The sequence below is a fragment of the Erythrolamprus reginae genome, chromosome 2 (assembly GCF_031021105.1).
Source record: "Erythrolamprus reginae isolate rEryReg1 chromosome 2, rEryReg1.hap1, whole genome shotgun sequence".
NCBI classification, from domain to species: domain Eukaryota; kingdom Metazoa; phylum Chordata; class Lepidosauria; order Squamata; family Dipsadidae; genus Erythrolamprus; species Erythrolamprus reginae.
The window spans coordinates 8,564,381-8,583,424 of record NC_091951.1 but is presented as its reverse complement, the minus strand read 5'-3'; the positions used below and the strand labels follow the sequence as shown (position 1 = coordinate 8,583,424).

At 40.4% G+C, this 19,044-nt stretch overlaps 1 protein-coding gene across 1 annotated transcript in view; it reads right to left on the bottom strand.

Moving 5' to 3' along the window:
• Positions 1-9,411, bottom strand: part of LOC139159099 (vomeronasal type-2 receptor 26-like) — a 30,153-nt gene extending 20,742 nt beyond the window's left edge. The window contains exon 1 of the mRNA XM_070736461.1: positions 9,376-9,411. Within this exon, the coding sequence (XP_070592562.1) occupies positions 9,376-9,411 (36 nt within the window). The remainder of the gene's footprint in view (positions 1-9,375) is intronic.
• Between the last annotated feature and the right edge of the window lie 9,633 nt (positions 9,412-19,044).

Here is a 19,044-nt window from a genome sequence, read left to right as displayed (position 1 = left end):
TAAAGACAGAATATTAGCAAGGTTGAATAATAAAAATGAAAAAGAATAAATTTCAAAAACTATAAACATTGTGAATAATATTACTTTACCACCTCTACAATTTACCATTAGATTAACATTTTGACATATGCACTGAAGTATTATATTCCAATAAGGGGCCTATTATAATTTTTGAGGATTGGTGCATCTCTTTCTGTGTCCCAGATTGTTTCTGGAGAAATCCTTTTAGCTTCTTCTCCAGTTATACAAGAAACAGGGAGACCTCAGTTACTAATACGATTTGTCAGTTGTATAATCCAAGATTTATCTTTAATTGAAATTTTGTCTCTTTTCGGAGTCTGTCAGTTTTCATAGATTAAAATTTATGCCGATATCCCTATTTTCTGAATTTAGACAAAGCTGAAATTGTATAAATTCCCAATACAACTGTGAGGGTAGCAGCTGGAGTCCTTTTACTCACCCCAAGACCTCAGAGGCCGTGATTGGGTTGGTTCTGCTAGAGATTTCTCTCTGAAGCCCCAAACATCAGATGGATGTAAGAACATGGGGGAAACCTTGGCCTCTGATCCTTTGAGAGTTGGTCTTGAGGAAGCTGGAGAGCTATGAGGTTTTCATCTAAGCACCACTTTCACTGATGCCCTTTCTCTAACTGAACTCCTTTGATGATTCAGTCTCAGAGAAAACAACCCCAGGTAAGGAAAGGTGTTACATGCTCCATTGGCTGACCAGCTGTGGCTACCATGTGCTTTCACAAAGACTGTAAATTTTGAACTTGATTGATTAATTATCAGATAATTATTATGACAAAAGAATCCAAGTTTTGTTCACAGAGTATATAATCCAATATGTATGTAGGATAATATCATTTTGTTAGTGTAAATTAGGGAGTTCCAATAGGTATTTAGCATGCTCAACATGTGTACCTATAACAGAACTTAAAACAAAATAAAAGAATTGGAAGAGACCTTGGAGGTCTTCTAGTCTAACCTCCTCCTCAATCAGGGGACCATATACTCTTCCAGACAAATAGCTGTCTGGTCTCTTTTTAAATATCTCCAGTGTTGGAGCACGCACAACTTCTGGAGACAAGTTATTCCACTGATTAATTGCTCTAAGTGTCAGAAAAGTTCTCCTTAGTTCTAGGTTGTTTCTCTCCATGATTAGATTCAATCCAATGTTTCTTGTCTTGTTTTCCAGGTTTTGGAAAGTAGGTCAACCCATCCCCCCTATTCTTTGGGGCAGCCGCTGAAATATTGCACACTGTTATTAGGTCACTGTGAGAAAAGGAAAAATAATGACACAGGAGCCAGGTGAACAGGAACAGATGTTTACTATCTCGTTAATCAAGGAGAGTCCAACTTAGGTAGAGAATCACCCCTCAAGAAGGCAATTGACATCTTCACACCTCCATTTTTATACCAAATCGACAATACATACGTGACTCCCAGTATACCGAACAATCCCATAAGTCATGACTTGAGCAATGATATATGTTCATTATGTCACGCTGTGTATTGCCAGCCCCAGATACATTCAGAGACATTCAGTAATTAAATAGTTAACAGTGTGTATAACTCGTTAGCTCCACCCATTATGATGTAAAATCCTGCCATGTCTTACATTCATCATTTCCTCCTTCTTGAAAATCTCAATCTTCATTTTGTTAGCTTTAACGATGTAACACGTATTGCAAATGCCTCTGATAGGCATTAATTATATTTTGTTATTTTAATAATAAAAGTAACTTTGTTTGAAAGCTGGTTCTCTACTTTAATCCATCGATCTCCAGATTTGATTTATTATAGTCCATGCGGGCTGTAATTTATCTCCTAATCTAGCATGGTAGCAAGAGGTTGTTCAGATTTTAAATAATAGCTACCGTTTGATTCGACCAGATATCTAATGAACAATTTGCTGACTTGATGCATCTTATCCACACTTCTTAAAAAAAGAGAGATCTTGTCATGGAAGAGCAGAGCTCTCTTCAAACAAATGAACAGACCGGCTGTCAAGAAACCGTAAGTGCTCAAACTTCTTTACAACTAGAGGGGGAACAAGTGATTTATGGTGAGGTTGCCAGCCATCAAGTTTATGAGGAAAGTAATTTAGAAGAAACCACTTTAGTTCCGTCTGATTCTGCCAGTATGGGGATATCTGAAAATAGTGCAGTTCCTGAGCCCCCCTTAAAGGAAAAAATGTACTCATTGTACTGAGAAAAAGTCCAGAAGCTCTGCTGGGAGCCGTGAGTCACTTAGTGATTCAGACAGAATAAGTGCTTTCATCTCTCGTCTTGAATAATCCATTCAAGACACGCAAGCCTACTGTGCGCATTTAGATGACTTGGGAAATTCCTTAACAATAAAACAGAAACAGCTGCATGACAAATGCATAGATGATCTTCTTATATATAGAAAACAATTAAATGGACTTAGAGAAATTCAAATAAATATTTTAAGACATGAGTTCTCAGATTTTTCTATTCACCAAAGAGAGCATGCGCAACAAGCAGAATATGCAAAGGGGGAAAACGAAACTTATAATGCCACGTCTACAGAGCAGGGAGTGGAATTTTCCAAAGGAATGTCTGTGTCTGCTGATAAGAGCATTCAAGAAGAGGCCCACGCCTCCCATGAAATCAGAGATGTAGAAACTATCAAAAGTTATCCTGCAGCGACCTCTAGTGGACTGCATGATTTTAAATTTAAGTCAATGACTGCTTTTAAACATTTTTCTCAAGCCTTTCAGGATGAAAGAAAACGCATGCAAGGAATTGTTTTTAAACAACCTTCAGCCAAACTACAAGCATCGCAAGCAAGCCAAGCTGCACAGATGCAACAGGACCAGCAACCACAAGCTACATTTCTTCAAGCACCGACACAGATCCCAGAACAAGTGCTTCAGCTGCAGATACCAGCTCTGGCACCACAACAGGTCCAACCACTTTTGCCAGTCCAACCACTGTTGCCAGTCCAGGTGCCTCAACGGGTCCAAGAGCCACCAGTCCCAGTACCCCATGTACTGCAACAAGCAGCCATGCCAGCTGCAACCCAAAGACAGCCCATCACCCAAGCTACATTGAAAGGTGAGTCAAGATTAAAAAATAATGGACAAAATTATAAAACATGGTTACATGAAATAACTATGATTTTACTTGCTGAGAAACTGCATCAAATGGCTTTTGATCCTCCAAATAGGCAATGGACTGAGGAAGAAAGGGAATTAAATACCCATGCCACATTATTCGTTCTTATGTCTTTGGATACCGATTTGTCAATTAGATTCCCACATGATATTACTGCAAATGAGTTATTGGCATCTTTAGATGATTTATATAGACCAGTTTCAGTAGAGGCAACATGTCTGTTGTTCTCTGATTTTTTCACTACAAAATTAAGGCCTGGAGAGAAAATTGCTCCACACTTATCTAAGATGCTAGCAATGCAAAAGGATCTAACAGAGCGAGGCTATAATATAGACCAAATGCAGGTCAATACTGCAATAATAAATTCTCTCAATCAAGAATGGAAAGAAGCTGTTTTTAAATATAATAGCATGCCGTTAGCTCAACGCACGACCCCCCGACTCTGTAAACTGTTAACTGAAGAAGAAGGGCTCACGCAAAGCAGACTTAGATCTACAGAATACAGTTACAAACCTACTATGAGTAGAGGCTATCAACAAAGGGGCTACACATCAAGATATTCACGGCACAATCAGCCTAAAAGAGATGATTTTCCACGCTCTCAATCCAATGATCCTCAACACTCTCAATCCAATGATCCTCAACGCTCTCAATCTGGTGATTCTCAATGCTCTCAATATCCTACTCTGCCTAGAGGAACAAATCCAAGGGGTTCCAGAAGCAGGGGCTCCAGTAACTACAGATCATTTCAAAGAGATTCAAAAGGTGAGACACATCCTTATGTCAATTCTTTCCTCCTGAACAGTGTTCCAGAAAAAGGCCACAGTACGACATTCGACATTTATGGACATTAGATAGCGGAGCAGCTGTTCACATTGCCTACCAGAAAGAACTTTTCACAGAGTTTCATAAGACTGACATCAAATAAGTGCATACTGTTTCAGATCATTTATGCAAATTTGAAGGAGAAGGAACTGTCTACATAAAAAAACTGGATCAATCCATCTCACGTGTTCTATACGTTCCAAGCGCTACAAGCAACATACTTAGTGTATATCGCCTGAATGAAGGCTTAGGTACTGAAGTGACTCATAAACTAACAGAAGCTTACATCGTTAAGGATGATAAAGTCATTGCTACTGGTTTTCCTATTAGGGGTGTTTACTACTTAAAGCCAAATCCGCCTGCAAAGGTTGATGTAAGTATGAAAGTTCCAAAGGACAAAAGCACAGGCCCAGAGAGAAAACCTGTTGCCACTATAGATACAAAGGCTCTTAAAGCCAATGAGGTTCCAAAAGATGTTTCAAATGTTAAACCTATATTAACAAACAAATATTTTCATTCCAGGTGTGTTCATAGATGGCACCGTCGTTTGGGCCACCCATCTTACCCAGTTTTAGCGAAGATGCCAGAATTTGTAAATGTTTTAAGGTTGATAGTAATTGCAAGGTTCATTTAGACTGTACGGTTTGTAACAGCTTGAAGTCCAAAGTAGCACCTGTTGACAAACATGCTGTATGTTTGTCTACATGCATTTTTGATTTGGTTCATACCGACATTGTCGGTCCATTTCGGCCTACTAAAGGTAATTGTAAGTATTTCTTGACTATTGTTGACAGTTATTCTAGATATGGTTTTGTGTTTCTAATGAAACAAAAATCTGAGACTTTCCAGATCTTTAAAGACTTTGCTGCAGAGGTACTCACGCAATATGACATTTGTATCAGAAGAATACAAAGTGATCGTGGTGGAGAGTTCATGTCACAACAATTCCAAGGATGGATGAAAAGGAATGGAATCCATCATCAAACGTCACTACCTTATTCGGCCCCTCAAAACGGTATAGCTGAGAGACGCCAGGGGGTCCTACAAACAATTTTCAGATGCCTTCTAGAAGATGCTGACATGGACAATCTTTATTGGGGCGAAGCACTCAGGTATGCCAATTATATTGTTAACCACACTTGGAGCAGTGTTATACAACAGACTCCTTACTACTTGCTTCATGCAAAGAAGCCTGATATTCAAAACCTTCACATTTTTGGCTCATATGCCATGGTTAACATTCCACTGGTTCAAAGAAAGAAAGGAGGTCCAGTGTCAGAAAGATTGAGATTTATAGGTTTTGATGAAAGTTCTAAGTACTACAAATGTGCTGACATTTATCACAGAGCTGTTGTTTCTAATTCAGCTAAATTTGAGGAAGATACAAATTGGTCCAGAATACACAGTAATGATACTTCAGTTTATTTCCCCAAAGATGATGTTCAAGGTACAACGCAACCTGACCCACAGGGAGCTGTTCCAGATGATGCACAGTCTTCTACAGTCACAGATGATGTTCCTAGCGATGCAATTGGAGACGCAGATGACCAAGATGAAGGATGAACCACAGTTCCAAGACGTTCGGAGAGAACCACAAAAGGAATTCCTCCAAAGAGATACGAACAGCAAGTATTACACAAACCTTTTCCTTTTCTATGTAACAATGTTACACTGCCTCCTGAGAACTTTTCTCAAATAAAACATTTGCCTGAGTCTGAACAAGAAAAATGGTATGAGGCTATGGAAAATGAACTGGCCTCCAACAAACAAGATTATTGGCACACGATGGGTCTACAAGATTAAACAAAAACCAAATGATGAGAAAATATACAAAGCAAGACTAGTAGCACAGGGGTACTCACAGGTGTATCCTGAAGTCTACACAGACACATTCTCACCTACTGTTAAAAATGAAAGTGTCAAAATTGCCCTAACCACAGCTATTGCCTTGAATTTAGAAGTTTTCCGGTTTGATGTTGAAACCGCCTATTTTAATGCTGATCTAAATGAAGAAATCTACATGAAGAGCGCAGCCGGGTTCCAGGATCAAGACGGGGATGTCTGGTACCTGCAGAAAAGCCTTTATGGGTTGAAACAGTCTGTTCTCATGAGGCATCGATGCCTCATAGAGAAATTAAAATTCAATGGGCTTTATTAAGTCCGACTCTGATGAATGCGTGTTTACAAAAGGGCAAGGTAATGTTATGAAATTATACTTGTTTATGTTGATGATATTGTTTACATTGGTCCTAACAAATGTATGAGTGAAGTTTTTGCAAAAGGTTTAGAAAAGCATTTTACTTTGAAAAGCTTAGGGCATATTCATGATTATTTAGGTGTTCAAATTGAAAAAACTGAGAAAACCTTTGTCTTTCATAAGAGAGCAAGGTTGACCAACTTTTACATAATTGTAACATGTCTGATGCACATCCATGTCGTTCTCCTATGCAAACTGATTTTTACAGGTTGACACAACAAGATTATCCTCAATTTGAAGACCAAACGCTTTATCGGTCAGTAATTGGGTCACTTTTATACATTAGCAGTTGGACAAGACCCGACATTTCACTGAGTGTGAATCTTTTGTCAAGGTATGTTGGTAAAGCAACTACGTTCCACTGGACATGTATTAAAAGACTGCTGAGATACATGGCGTATACAAAGGACATGAAGTTGTTCCTATAGCCAAAACACGATAAGTATCCTGAATTGATTTGTTATGCAGATGCTGATTGGGCAGGTGATGTAGAAACACGAAAAAGTACTTCTGGTTATATACTGTTTTTGAATGGTTGTCCAATTTATTGGAAAGTTAGAAAACAGACATTTATTTCTTGCTCTTCCACTGAAGCTGAGTATGCTTGTGTTTCTGATTGTTGTAATGCATTAACAAATGTTTCTGCTCTTGTTGATAGTATTTGGGGTGATCCCATGAAACCAATTGTTATTATGGAGGACAATGTTTCAGTCACGTTCATAGCTGAAACTGAATATGTTGGAGCTCGTTCACGGCACATTGATATAAGATATAAGAATACAAGAGTGTGCGTAAAACAAGGATTTGTGAAAATACAATATGTGCCCTCAACTGAAAAGATTGCTGACTTGCTGAATAAACCATTACCAGCTGACCAACACGAATACCTATCCAAGAAAATGTGCCTTATGTGAACCAATATCCCTGATGACTGCCAAAGAAGGGGTGTCACGCTGTGTATTGCCAGCCCCAGAGACATTCAGAGACATTCAGTAATTAAATAGTTAACAGTGTGTATGTCTTGTTAGCTCCACCCATTATGATGTAAAATCCTGCCATGTTTTACATTCATCATTTCCTCCTTCTTGAAAATCTCCATCTTCCTTTTGTTAGCTTTAATGATGTAACACATATTGCAGATGCCTCTGATAGGCATTAATTATATTTTGTAATTTTAATAATAAAAGTAACTTTGTTTGAAAGATGGTTCTCTATTTTAATCCATCGATCTCCAGATTTGATTTATTATAGTCCACGCTGGCTGTAATTTATCTCCTAATCTGACACATTATGTGTTTTTTCCTCTTACTTAGGGACTAGCCCCAGTTTCATATCCTGTTTTTCACACAATGAGCTAAAAATACAATATGTGTTCATAATACTGCTTCACATGCGTGGTTATATAATGGTGCAGAGGAAAGATCATTTGAGTATAAAAGACAACCTGATATCACAATATGGCTTCACTTTGGTTCCCTCCCAAAAGAAACCACCTTTACATTTTCCTTTCAGTCACTCAAAGTCCTTTTCATTCAACTAGACATATTCAATTCCTGCAACTGGTCTTCATATGTTTTAGTCTCCAGACCCTTAATCATCTTAGTCTCTACATTTTAAAAATAATATTGTGATAAAAATTGGGTGCAGTATTCCAAGCGTGGTCTTGCCAAGGCATTATAAAGCGATACTATTACTTCACATGATTTTATCCATCTGTTGATGCAAATGTTTTTGGCTTTTTTGGCTGGTGCCAAACATTGTTGGTCCATTTTTAAGTGATTGTCCACTAAGACTCCAAGGTCCCTCTCACAGTTACTACAATTCAGGCAGATTCCACCTAATCGGTAAGTGTACATTTGGTTTCTCTAGCCTTACATTTCTCTAAATTAAATTTCATCTTGTTAGGGTTCAAGTCTATCTAGATCCAACTGGATCTTCACCTTATCTTCTGGGGTGCTGGCTATTCCTGCCACTTTAGCGTTGTCTTCAGATTTGATGATTTCCCCATTTCTCCATTCATCCAAATCATTCATGAATTTGTTGAAGAGTCCTGGGCCTAAAACGGGACCTGGAGGTCCTCCACTGCTGGTTTCCCTCCAGGCAGAAGTAGTTCCTTTGAGGACCAATGGCTGACTCCATCTGGGCATCAGGCTGCCTATCTCACATAGTTTTAGCTTACTGAGAAATAGGTTGTGGTTTACCTTGTCAAAGGCTTTCTGAAATCCAAATGCTGTATACTATGTGCTCTGCCTTTCACTGGTCCACTAGTTTAGTAAATGAAATAACATTTATTTATTATCTGTTTTTTATCCTGCATTAGTCCTAGTAAGTGATTCATATCTATACTGAATAACAAGGGTTCAAATATGTATCTTTCCTTTCCCTGCTTGGTAAGCACAGATCCTTCTTTTCGTGGCCCCATTGAGCCCAAACCTCCCTCTCCAACAAGGGATTGGATCAGGGCCAACAGGCTGAGCTCCATTTGGAGGGCAATCCATTTTCTCCATCCTATTTCTCTGTTCATTGAGTCAAATGTTGCACTAACATCTAGAAAGCCTGCAAACCTTGTTTTTCCTCACTGATATAGATTAGAGATTTCACGACCAATTTGAGCCAATAGATGATCATTAACTTATGCATTGATTCTTATAAAATCTACATAGCTTTTAACTCAACTTAAAATCTTCTGGTTCTTCTGCACGGAATGCATTTTTCTCAAGTTTAACTAAGAGGACCATGACATAAATTTTTGCCACAATATCTGCTAGTCCATTTGGTCTATAATTGCTAGAGTCCTTTTTATTCTATATCCTAGTTACATAAAATGCAACTATTGCCATTTTCAATCCGAGTGGATAGGGCAGGACCTGTCTTCTAGAATGAAGATGCCAATAGGGGCCCCAACAACTAGAGATATTTTTGGATCAATTAACTAGTTGGTAGAATGTCTTCTCCAGGGAAGGTATTGCTTGCATCTCAGGCCTTTTATGATTAATCTCAACATGAACATAATGGGGTAGAACATTGTCATTTTTGCTAATATGGAGGAAATCAGTTCCTGAATTCCATGCAGAAAACATGATTGCATCTATTGCTCATCGACCATCACCCACCACTTACTTTTACCAGGTGGAGAAAAGCACAGACAAACCTGTGAGACTTTGTAGGTGCCTCCTAACGTTGACATCTGGATGGAGATTTCCGTTCCAGCCATTTCAAGAAGAACCAGAAGGTTGTCCTTCCTTCCACAGCCATAGTTGGGGACATTGGCTTCTCCAGTGGAGAGAATGTCCAGCAAGGCATCTGAAGTGTGGAAAGTGCTCATATAGTTGTTATGGATATTGGAGCCAAGTGTGAAGTTGTGCATGAACTGGGAATTCTTGTTGATCAGTTGAATGTTGAAAATGAATTGTACGCCAAATAAAAAACCATAAATATCCCTATTGTAAAAAATATGTTATAATCAACAGCAACAACAAATACTTCTTTTAATATATACTACTCCAAAAAAAAATAAAGGGAACACTCAAAGAACACATCCTAGATCTGAATGAATGAAATATCCTCATTGAATACTTTGTTCTGTTGAGTGTGCTGACAACAGCATGTGAAAAGCAACACAATCAGTGTTGCTTCCTAAGTGGACAGTTTGATTTCACAGAGGTTTGATTGACTTGGAGTTATATTCTGTTGTTTAAGTGTTCCCTTTATTTATTTTTTGAGCAGTGTATAATCTTCCACATGCCTAGTGAACCAAAAGCAATGATCAGTTACACAAATATGGAAATCGACTGAGGTACAGCAACTACAACTGATTCTCCAATTACTTCAAATAAAATTCATTACTCAAGGGATAAATTAAGGATTGAACAGAGAGAGGAAAATAATCTGCAACCCTTTCAGCTTTTTCTCAGACTCCTTTTTGAGTCTCTTTCACAAAATCAGACAAAAACGAGAAGCCGTGGAAATCTAAATTGTTCAGGAAATTAGACATATTCACAATATAGCAATAAATGAGGAAAAAACATAAAATAAGGAGAGTGTTAGAATGGAGGGAGTGCAACTCCATTACCCTGAATGACTTACGGATCAGGAAGAGAAGGAGCAACATTGAAAAGCAACTTTGTATGAAATGTTTCCTCTCCAGTGAGGACTATACCAATGAGATGGTCTCCTGGGCTGTAAACGCTCTGTGGTTGTTTTCCATCCTGGTGCTCCAAACCCAGTGGGCATTTCCTTCTCATCTTCCCAGAGGCTGGATGGGACAAAAGCAGCACCACAACCAGAAGCAAGATGTCCATAATTCACCAGGTGACTCAATCAATCTCCTTCCTGTTCCTAAAGAAGAATTCAGAGGATTTTCACAAGGTGGGACATGATTCAGTTGCTTTCCTGATTGAAACACAGCTTCACCTGGAAAGGAGAGAGAAATACATGCAAGAGACTCTGCCTGTCTCCAAAATCCCTATTTCTCTGCACAAACTCTTCCCTGGAGGATTCAGCTCAAGAGCAGAGCTGAAACATTGATCATAATAATTCTCCCTCTCAGGAGAGATCCCTGGATGATTCAACTTTGGGGGATTCTCTGGAGAGAAGTGAAAGGGAAATAATCCCCCTATGGCACCTAATGGCAGGGGCAGAGATGGAATTAAATCGGTCATCTCAAATTGAGAGGTTTGGGAGCTCCATGTTGGAAACTGACCCCGGAGGGAATACACGGCAACTGTGGCTGAAGAAACAAATAAATCTGACATTTGTGGGCACGGAGACAAAATCCCAGGGGCCAGTTAATGCCAGAGCATCTCACAGGTCTGAAATAGCTGCCTGCTGAGTTAAAGCCAACATGGATTTACCTTTATTGTGAACATTAAAGCTCAAAGGCTCCACACAAAAGGACTGATGCAACTTTAGTGAAACACTAGTTACCAGAACTTTGCAGAGTTTTAAAAAACTTTCTGTCTCTCACATACACACACACAAAAGGGCTGATGCAACTTTAGTAAACTTTGAACTTTTTCAAAACTTTGCAGAGTTTTAAAAGAAACATTTCTCTCTGTGTCTCTCACATACACAAAAACACACAGACATGCACAAAGAAAGACATGCACAAAAATCAGAGAGGAGTTAGAAAAAAAACTGGCTACCTTAGCAACCTGAAGATGAGTGGACTTCAACTCCCAGAATTCCACAGTCAGCACACAGAGACCTTCCTCCCCTGGGCCTTTCCATGCTTTAGCTGTCCATCTTGCTGCCTGTAGGGGGAAGTCTGGGCTCTGGCCTTCAAATCCTAACTGGCCTCCTCAGGCAGTGAGATGGACAACTAAAGCTGGCAAAGACCCATCTGGGTTTTTTTTTTAAGGCCCTTTCCTAAAAGGCCTTTTGAACATGTTTGTTTGAAAATGAATGAATGAATGAGTGAATGAATATAGGAATGTGCAGATGTGGACACATGTAAAACTACATTACCCAGAGTGCCATTTCACTACATTTCCCCTAATGCAATATCTTTAAGAAACATGTCTCAATTCAATCTGACTATTTCTGCCTGTGGTGACTTTTTGGGTCTGAGGATGGCCACAGATTGGGGAGAAGGGAGGCCTTTCCCCCCTCCTGCCTTCGTCCCTCCTCCCTCCCTCTGGGAAGCGTCTTGAAGGGCTTCGGGCCTTTTGTGGCCCCTGTGATGAAAAGGCCTTTCCATCTAGGGGTGCCTTGGGGGCATCAATACAGGCAGCCATCAACTGACGATGGTTCCCTTGGAGACTGTTTGTAGAAAGAAGAGACTCAGGACCATTGTCCACCCTTATGACCCTTGCAGCATCCCCAGGGTCACGTGATTGACATTCCCTGGCTTTGCAGCTAACTCACACTTGTGATGGTCACATTGTCTGGGAGTCACATGGTCCCCTTTTGGGACCTCCTGACAAGCAGAGTCAATGGGGAAGCCAGGTTCACTTCACATCCCGTGTGAGTCACTACACAACCGCAGTGATTCACTCAACAACTGTGGCAGGATAGGTCGTACAATGGGGCAAAATTTGCTTCACAACGGTCTCGCTTAGCAACAGATAATTTGGGCTCCACTGTGGTTGCAAGTCAAGCACCACCTTCATGGTGGACATAGAAAGTCTGCAGAGATGTTTCTGAGATGCCAATTGAAAAAAAAAAATCAAACCAGAATAAATCACTTTTTCTGCAACCTTAAATACAACAAGCAAGCTATTCAATTCAACTGAAAATCTATTTGAAATCTTTTAGGTGGAAATATAAGAATCAAAAAGTAGACGGACATTTCCTGATCTGTCAGTTTCTCTGAGTATTTCTAATATACCTGATAAATGGTTACACCTATTTTCCTGTAAGGAGAAGCTTCAGACATCCCTAATTTTGAGGGACAGTCCGGCTTTTTGGCCATTTGTCTCACATCCCATTGGGTTTTTTAAAAGTCCTGATTTTTTGACATACCAGCCGGCGGCTTGAACGCCGGCTGGAGATCGTTGGAGTTGCTTGTTGTACGATCGGGTGCGTTGCAAGCAACTCAGCTTCCACCCTGGGGGGCTGGGACAGGTGCGGGGGACGTCGATGCTGGTAAAGAGGTGCCAACACTGCTGCTCCTCAGCAGGGAGAGAGAGAGAGAGAGACAGGATGGGTGGGGTGGATCGTGAGTCCCGGGCGGCTTCCCATAGAAGCTGAAGCAGCGGATTCACCGTCCTGACCCTCTTGTTTGTCAGGCGCTCCTGCTGCTTGGGGATTAATTGGCAGTGTGCCAATCAATTGATGTCCCTGGCCGGCGGCTGCATTGAGTATCGTGCTTACCAAGTCCGAGTGTCATGAAAGAGAGAGTGAGAATGAGAGAGGGGGGAAAGAGAGAGAGAGAGAGAGAGGAAAAGAGAGGATGAGAGCAAGAGGGAGGGAAAGAGGGAGGGAGAGAGGAAGAGAGAGAGTGGGGGAAAGAGAGAGAGGCAGAAAGAGAGAGAGGAAGAGAGAGAGAAAAAGAGAGAGAGGGAGAGAGGGAGAGGAAGATAGCAAGAGAGAGGGAAGGAGGGAGAGAGAGAGGAAGAGAGAGAGAGAGAGGAGGAGAGAGAGAGAAGAAGAGAGGGGGAAGAGAGCAAGAGGGAGGGAAGGATGGAGAGAGAGAGAGAGGAAAAGAGAGAGGGGGGAAAGAGAGAGGGGAGAGAGGGGGAGGGGGAGAGAGGAAGAGAGCAGGAGGGAGGGAAGGAGGGAGAGAAAGAGAGAGAAAGTGAAAGAGAGATGGAGAGATAAAGAAAGAGAAAAAAGAAGAAGGAAGGGAGAGAGAGAAAGAAAGAGGGAGGGAGGAAGAGAGAGAGACAGAGAGAAAGATTTGGCTAAATGTTTTTGGCTAAACTTTTTTCAGCCCCCCACCCCACCCATAGCGGATAGACACCCAGGTGAAAAAAAGAAACAAATTGTGGAATCACTAGTTGCTAATGCAACACAAATCTAAGATAGTTCATGTTTTTATATAATTTTACTTGGGAAAACTATTTCTATTAGGGAATTAGCTAAATGTTGGAGTGAGGGGGATTTTTTTTCCTCTTCTTTTTTTCTCTCTCTTCTTTTCTCTTTCCCTTTCTATGTAAATAATGATGAATATGGGATTTTTAGGATGTTAGATATTGAAGATATATTTGGGGCTTTTGCTTCTTTTTCTTGCTTTCTTTTTCTAAAATTTAGTACTACTTATAATTGAGAGGTGGAGTTATGGGAGGGGAGGGAGAAAGAAAGTAGAAAGTAAAGAAACTCCTTAAATCACATTAATGATTTGGAAATTTGGCTTATGTATCTGGTTTGATGTTGGTGCTGTGTTTTCTAATTTACATACACTTAATTTGAAGGGGGAGAAAAATTAAAAAAAAATTAAGCCCCCCCAAAAATATTATTAAAATTTGATAAAACAATTTAAAATTGAATTTAATATATTACAATTTAAAATGAATTTGGAATCCAATACAATTTAAAATGAAGTTGGAATAAAATGCATTCTAAAATTAAATTGAACAAAATACAATAATTTAAGATTTAGATAAATATGATAAAATTGTATTTTGATGTTTGCATAAATAAATAGAGAATGGGTGCGGGCCATCCAGTGAGAGCCCACCCAAGTTCCTCGGAGACCCTGGAAAGTGACATTGTTCATCTTTGAGGTCTGTGTATGGTTTGGCCTCTGCGTTCAGGGTGTTGCGTCACCAGAACCACCAGCTGAAGATGTGGAGATGGCCTCCGTCCCTGTGGAAGCTCCATACAGCAATCCATCAGTACCCACATCACCATAATTGATGAAAGACAATATCAGACCTTCAGCCCTGGCCAACAATGAGATGGTTGCCGCAATTTGTCCTTGGGCAAAAGAAGCACAGATTCAATATTTTAATAATAATGAAATAGTAAGCATGAAACAAAACAATGAATAAAAACGAGCAACCAAATTAAGATTAAATGCTCCTAGTTTTCTCTCCTATTAGCTTCCATAATCCAAGCACCCCTACCCAAAACCCCAAAGGAAGAAACTTTTCAACACCACAGACAATACATCTACTCTTCAAAAAGACCTCAACTTTGTGTCACATTGGTCAAACACATGGCAACTTCAAATATCAACCAGCAAATGTTCTACCCTCCACATTGGCAAAAAGAATCCGAACCTCATATATAAACTGAATAAACAAAATCTCACAGCCAACCCTCACTCAATAAAAGACCTTGGAATACTAATATCAAATGACCTAAGTGCTAAAGCCCACCGCAACAATATCGCCAAAAAGGCTTCTAGAGTTGTTAACCTGATCCTACGCAGTTTCTGCTCTGGCAATCTCACACTACTCACCAGAGCCTACAAAACTTTTGCCAGACCCATCCTTGAATACAGTTCATCTGTCTGGAACCCATACCACATCTCGGACACCAACACCCTTGAAAATGTCCAAAGATGCTTCACCAGAAGAGCCCTTCATTCCTCCACTCGAAACAGAATACCCTACGAAAGCAGACTATCAATCCTAGGTCTAGAAAGCTTAGAACTACGTCACCTAAAACAAGATCTAAGTATTGCCCACAAGATCATATGCTGCAGCATTCTAAATGTCAATGACTACTTCAGCTTCAACCACAACAACACAAGAGCACGCAACAGATTCAAACTTAATATTAACCGCTCCAAACTTGACTGTAAACAATATGACTTTAACATTCGAGTTGTCGAAGCGTGAAACTCATTACCGGACTCAATAGTGTCAACCCCTAACCCCCAACATTTCTCCCTTAGACTCTCCACGATTGACCTCTCCAGGTTCCTAAGAGGCCAGTAAGGGGCGTACATAACTGCACAAGTGTGCCTTTCGTCCCCTGTCCAATTGTCTTTCCTTTACCTCATATATCATATATATTTTCTTCCTTTCATATATCTTCTCCTCTATTTTTACATATTATCTTTATATATATTACTTCATGTCTATTCTCTTCCATATGTGTTGTGTATTGGACAAATGAATAAATAAATAAAATTAAAAAAAATAAGTTGGGGCGGTTGTGTGTCTGTGCGAGGAGGCAGTGTGGGGGTTGTGCGAATGCATGGAGGGAGGGCATTGCATTATGGGTGTGGGTACATGGCACACTCTATTGTGTGCGCATACACCCTTTTGGCACCTGAGCCAAAAACAGGTTTACCATCAATTCAATTCAATTCAATTCTCCGAAGACTCTGGGCGGCTCACAACAATGATAAAAACAATATTATAGTAAAACAAATCTAATATTAAAAAGAAATATATAAAACCCTATCACATTAAAAACCAGACAATACATACATACCAAACATAAAATATAAAGAGCCTGGGGGAAAGGTGTCTCAAATCCCCCATGCCTGGCGGTAAAGGTGGGTCTTGAATAGTTTACGAAAGACAAGGAGGATGGGGGCAGTTCTAATCTCCGCGGGTGTTGATTCCAGAGGGCCGGGGCCACCACAGAGAAGGCTCTTCCCCTGGGGCCTGCCAGATGACATTGTTTAGTTGACAGGACCCGGAGAAGGCCACAGCCACTCCGTCTTATCTGGGTTGAGTTTGAGTTTGTTTGTTAATTGAGCTGGGGGTTGGACTAGAACAGTGTTTCCCAACCTTGGCAACTTGAAGCTATTTGGACTTCAACTCCCAGAATTCCCCAGCCAGCATTCATACAAAATCCCTTTCAATTCTTTTTCAAGAATGGTGGAAGTTCTTAAGCATAAAACGTATCAGGAAAGACTTCATGAACTCAATCAATGAGCCAGGGGTGGCGCAGCAGATAGAGTGCTGTACTGCAGGCCACTGAAGCTGACTTGTAGATCTGAAGGTCAGCGGTTCAAATCTCATCACCGGCTCAAGGTTGACTCAACCTTCCATCCTTCCGAGGTGGGTAAAATGAGGACCCGGGTTGTGGGGGCAATAGCCTAGCTCTGTTAAAAAAGTGCTATTGCTAACATGTTGTAAGCCGCCCTGAGTCTAAGGAGAAGGACGGCATAAAAATCCAATAAATAAATAAATAAATCTGTATAGTCTGGAGGACAGAAGGAAAAGGGGGGACATGATCGAAACATTTAAATATGTCAAAGGGTTAAAAAAGGTCCAGGAGGGAAGTGTTTTTAATAGGAAAGTGAACACAAGAACAAGGGGACACAATCAGAAGTTAGTCGGGGGAAAGATCAAAAGTAACATGAGAAAATATAATTTTACTGAAAGTAGTAGATGCTTGGAACAAACTTCCAGCAGATGTGGTTGGTAAATCTACAGTCACTGAATTTAAACATGCCTGGGATAAACATATATCCATCCTAAGATAAAAATACAGGAAATAGTATAAGGGCAGACCAGATGGACCACGAGGTCTTTTTCTGCCGTCAGTCTTCTATGTTTCTACGTGGTCCGATTTTGATTCAGTGTTTCCTATTATGTGCCTGCTTATCTCTTGTAATCTCTTCCTCTCCGATGTGCATAACCAGCAACAGTGATTTCCCATTGCTTATTATCCCTGAACAGAACTGAGGATTCCAAAGGATGGGAGAGTGGGGGAAAGGGCTATAGGATTTCCCCCTTTTTTCATCCAGCCTCTGACTTACATGTACCTTCCCCACTGTTGAGGGTTTACCCAGGTGATTGGGGTCCTATCCTCCAAATGTTAATATTATTAATATTGTTAAGAATTTGGGGGTAATTTCTAAATAAACATTTTTTAAAAAATTGGGGCATTTCCCTTGGTGTTCTCCTTCTTTGGTACTCCCCCTAAATTGAGTGCTGGCATACAGAACAATGGAAACAATTGGAGCTGTGAGCAGGATTCTAACAAGATGATAGTGATTTATTTAACGTTTTTCCATCTTTTCTCCGGGGATTTTCTTTTTTCAGTTCTGGACATAAACAACAAACTAAGGAACAACACCAAGAGATTGTGTGCAGAGAAAGTCTAGGAACATAAATTCCTCCTGGATGCCCCTGAGACCCTGGGAGCTACAGGTGGGGAGAGGTTGCATCAGTGAACTTAGCCTCACCCAAGGAGTCTCATCTCTCTTAGCCAAGGGAACAAAACCTCAATCTTAGAAAAGGTAGGTGCCTTATCATTGACTGATCATTTTGATCAGAGTTTCTGCAGAATAAAAGCAGGCAGACTTCCAGGTCTATCGAGGATGGTGCTCCTACTGCTCTTCCTGATGCAGCTGCCCTTAGCAGCCTATGAGATGATGAAAGTCAAATGTCTCTTGACTTTAGAGAGGGATGGAGCAGATCCATGCAATCATTACAGGCCAGGAGACCATCTTGTTGGGGGACTCATTTCTGCAATTTATGCTCCATTTATCAACCATGACTTCAGAAGACCTCCCAAGATTGATGTTGTCTGGTAAATCACTCTGGCTGTGAGAGAAATAATAGCATTGCAATTCTGTAAGAGTGGCTCAAGGGTTTGGCGCTTTATACATATTTCTGCCTTAGTTGGATTTCAAAGAGTTCAGGAATAATAGACAAAATAGAGATAATCACTTTCTTACTTGCTTACTTGCTTGCTTTGCTTGCTTGCTTGCTTCCTCACTCACTCACTCACTCACTTACTTACTTACTTACTTACTTACTTACTTACTTACTTACTTACTTATTTGTTTAAACATGTACAAGATAGCGGGTATGGTATAAACATAAACAGAAGCAAAATAGGTACAGGTAAATTTGAATAATAGGAGAGTAGGAAAGGGATGGTAGGCACGATGGTGAATGTATGCACACTCCTTACAGACCTCTTAAGAATGGGGTGAGGTCAACTGTAGACAGTCTAAGGTTAAAGTTTTTGGGGTTTGGGAAAGAAACCATAGAGTCAGGTAGTGCATTCCAGGCATTGATCCCTCTGTTACTGAAGTCATATTTTCTGCAATCGACTGTCGAGCAGTTGACATTGAGTTTGAATCTATTATGATAGCAGTCTATTATGATAGCAGTTGCCACAGAGAGGAGGGGGTCACGCTGTTTTTCAGGGCACCAGAGGGCCAGATGAGGAACAACGGTTGGAAACTGACCAAGAAGAGATTCAACCTAGAATTAAGGAAGAACTTCCTGATGGTCAGAGCGATCAACCAGTGGAACGGTCTGCCAGCGGAGGTTGTGAACTCCCCAGCTTTGGACATTTTCAAGAGGAGATTGGTCTGTCATTTGGCTGGGGTGCTGTAGGATTTCCTGCTTAAGCAGGGGGTTGGACTTGGCAAGGTCCCTTCCAACATAAATAAAGGAATGAATGAATGAATGAATGAATTAATTAATTAATTAATTAATGAGTGCATGGAATGTTG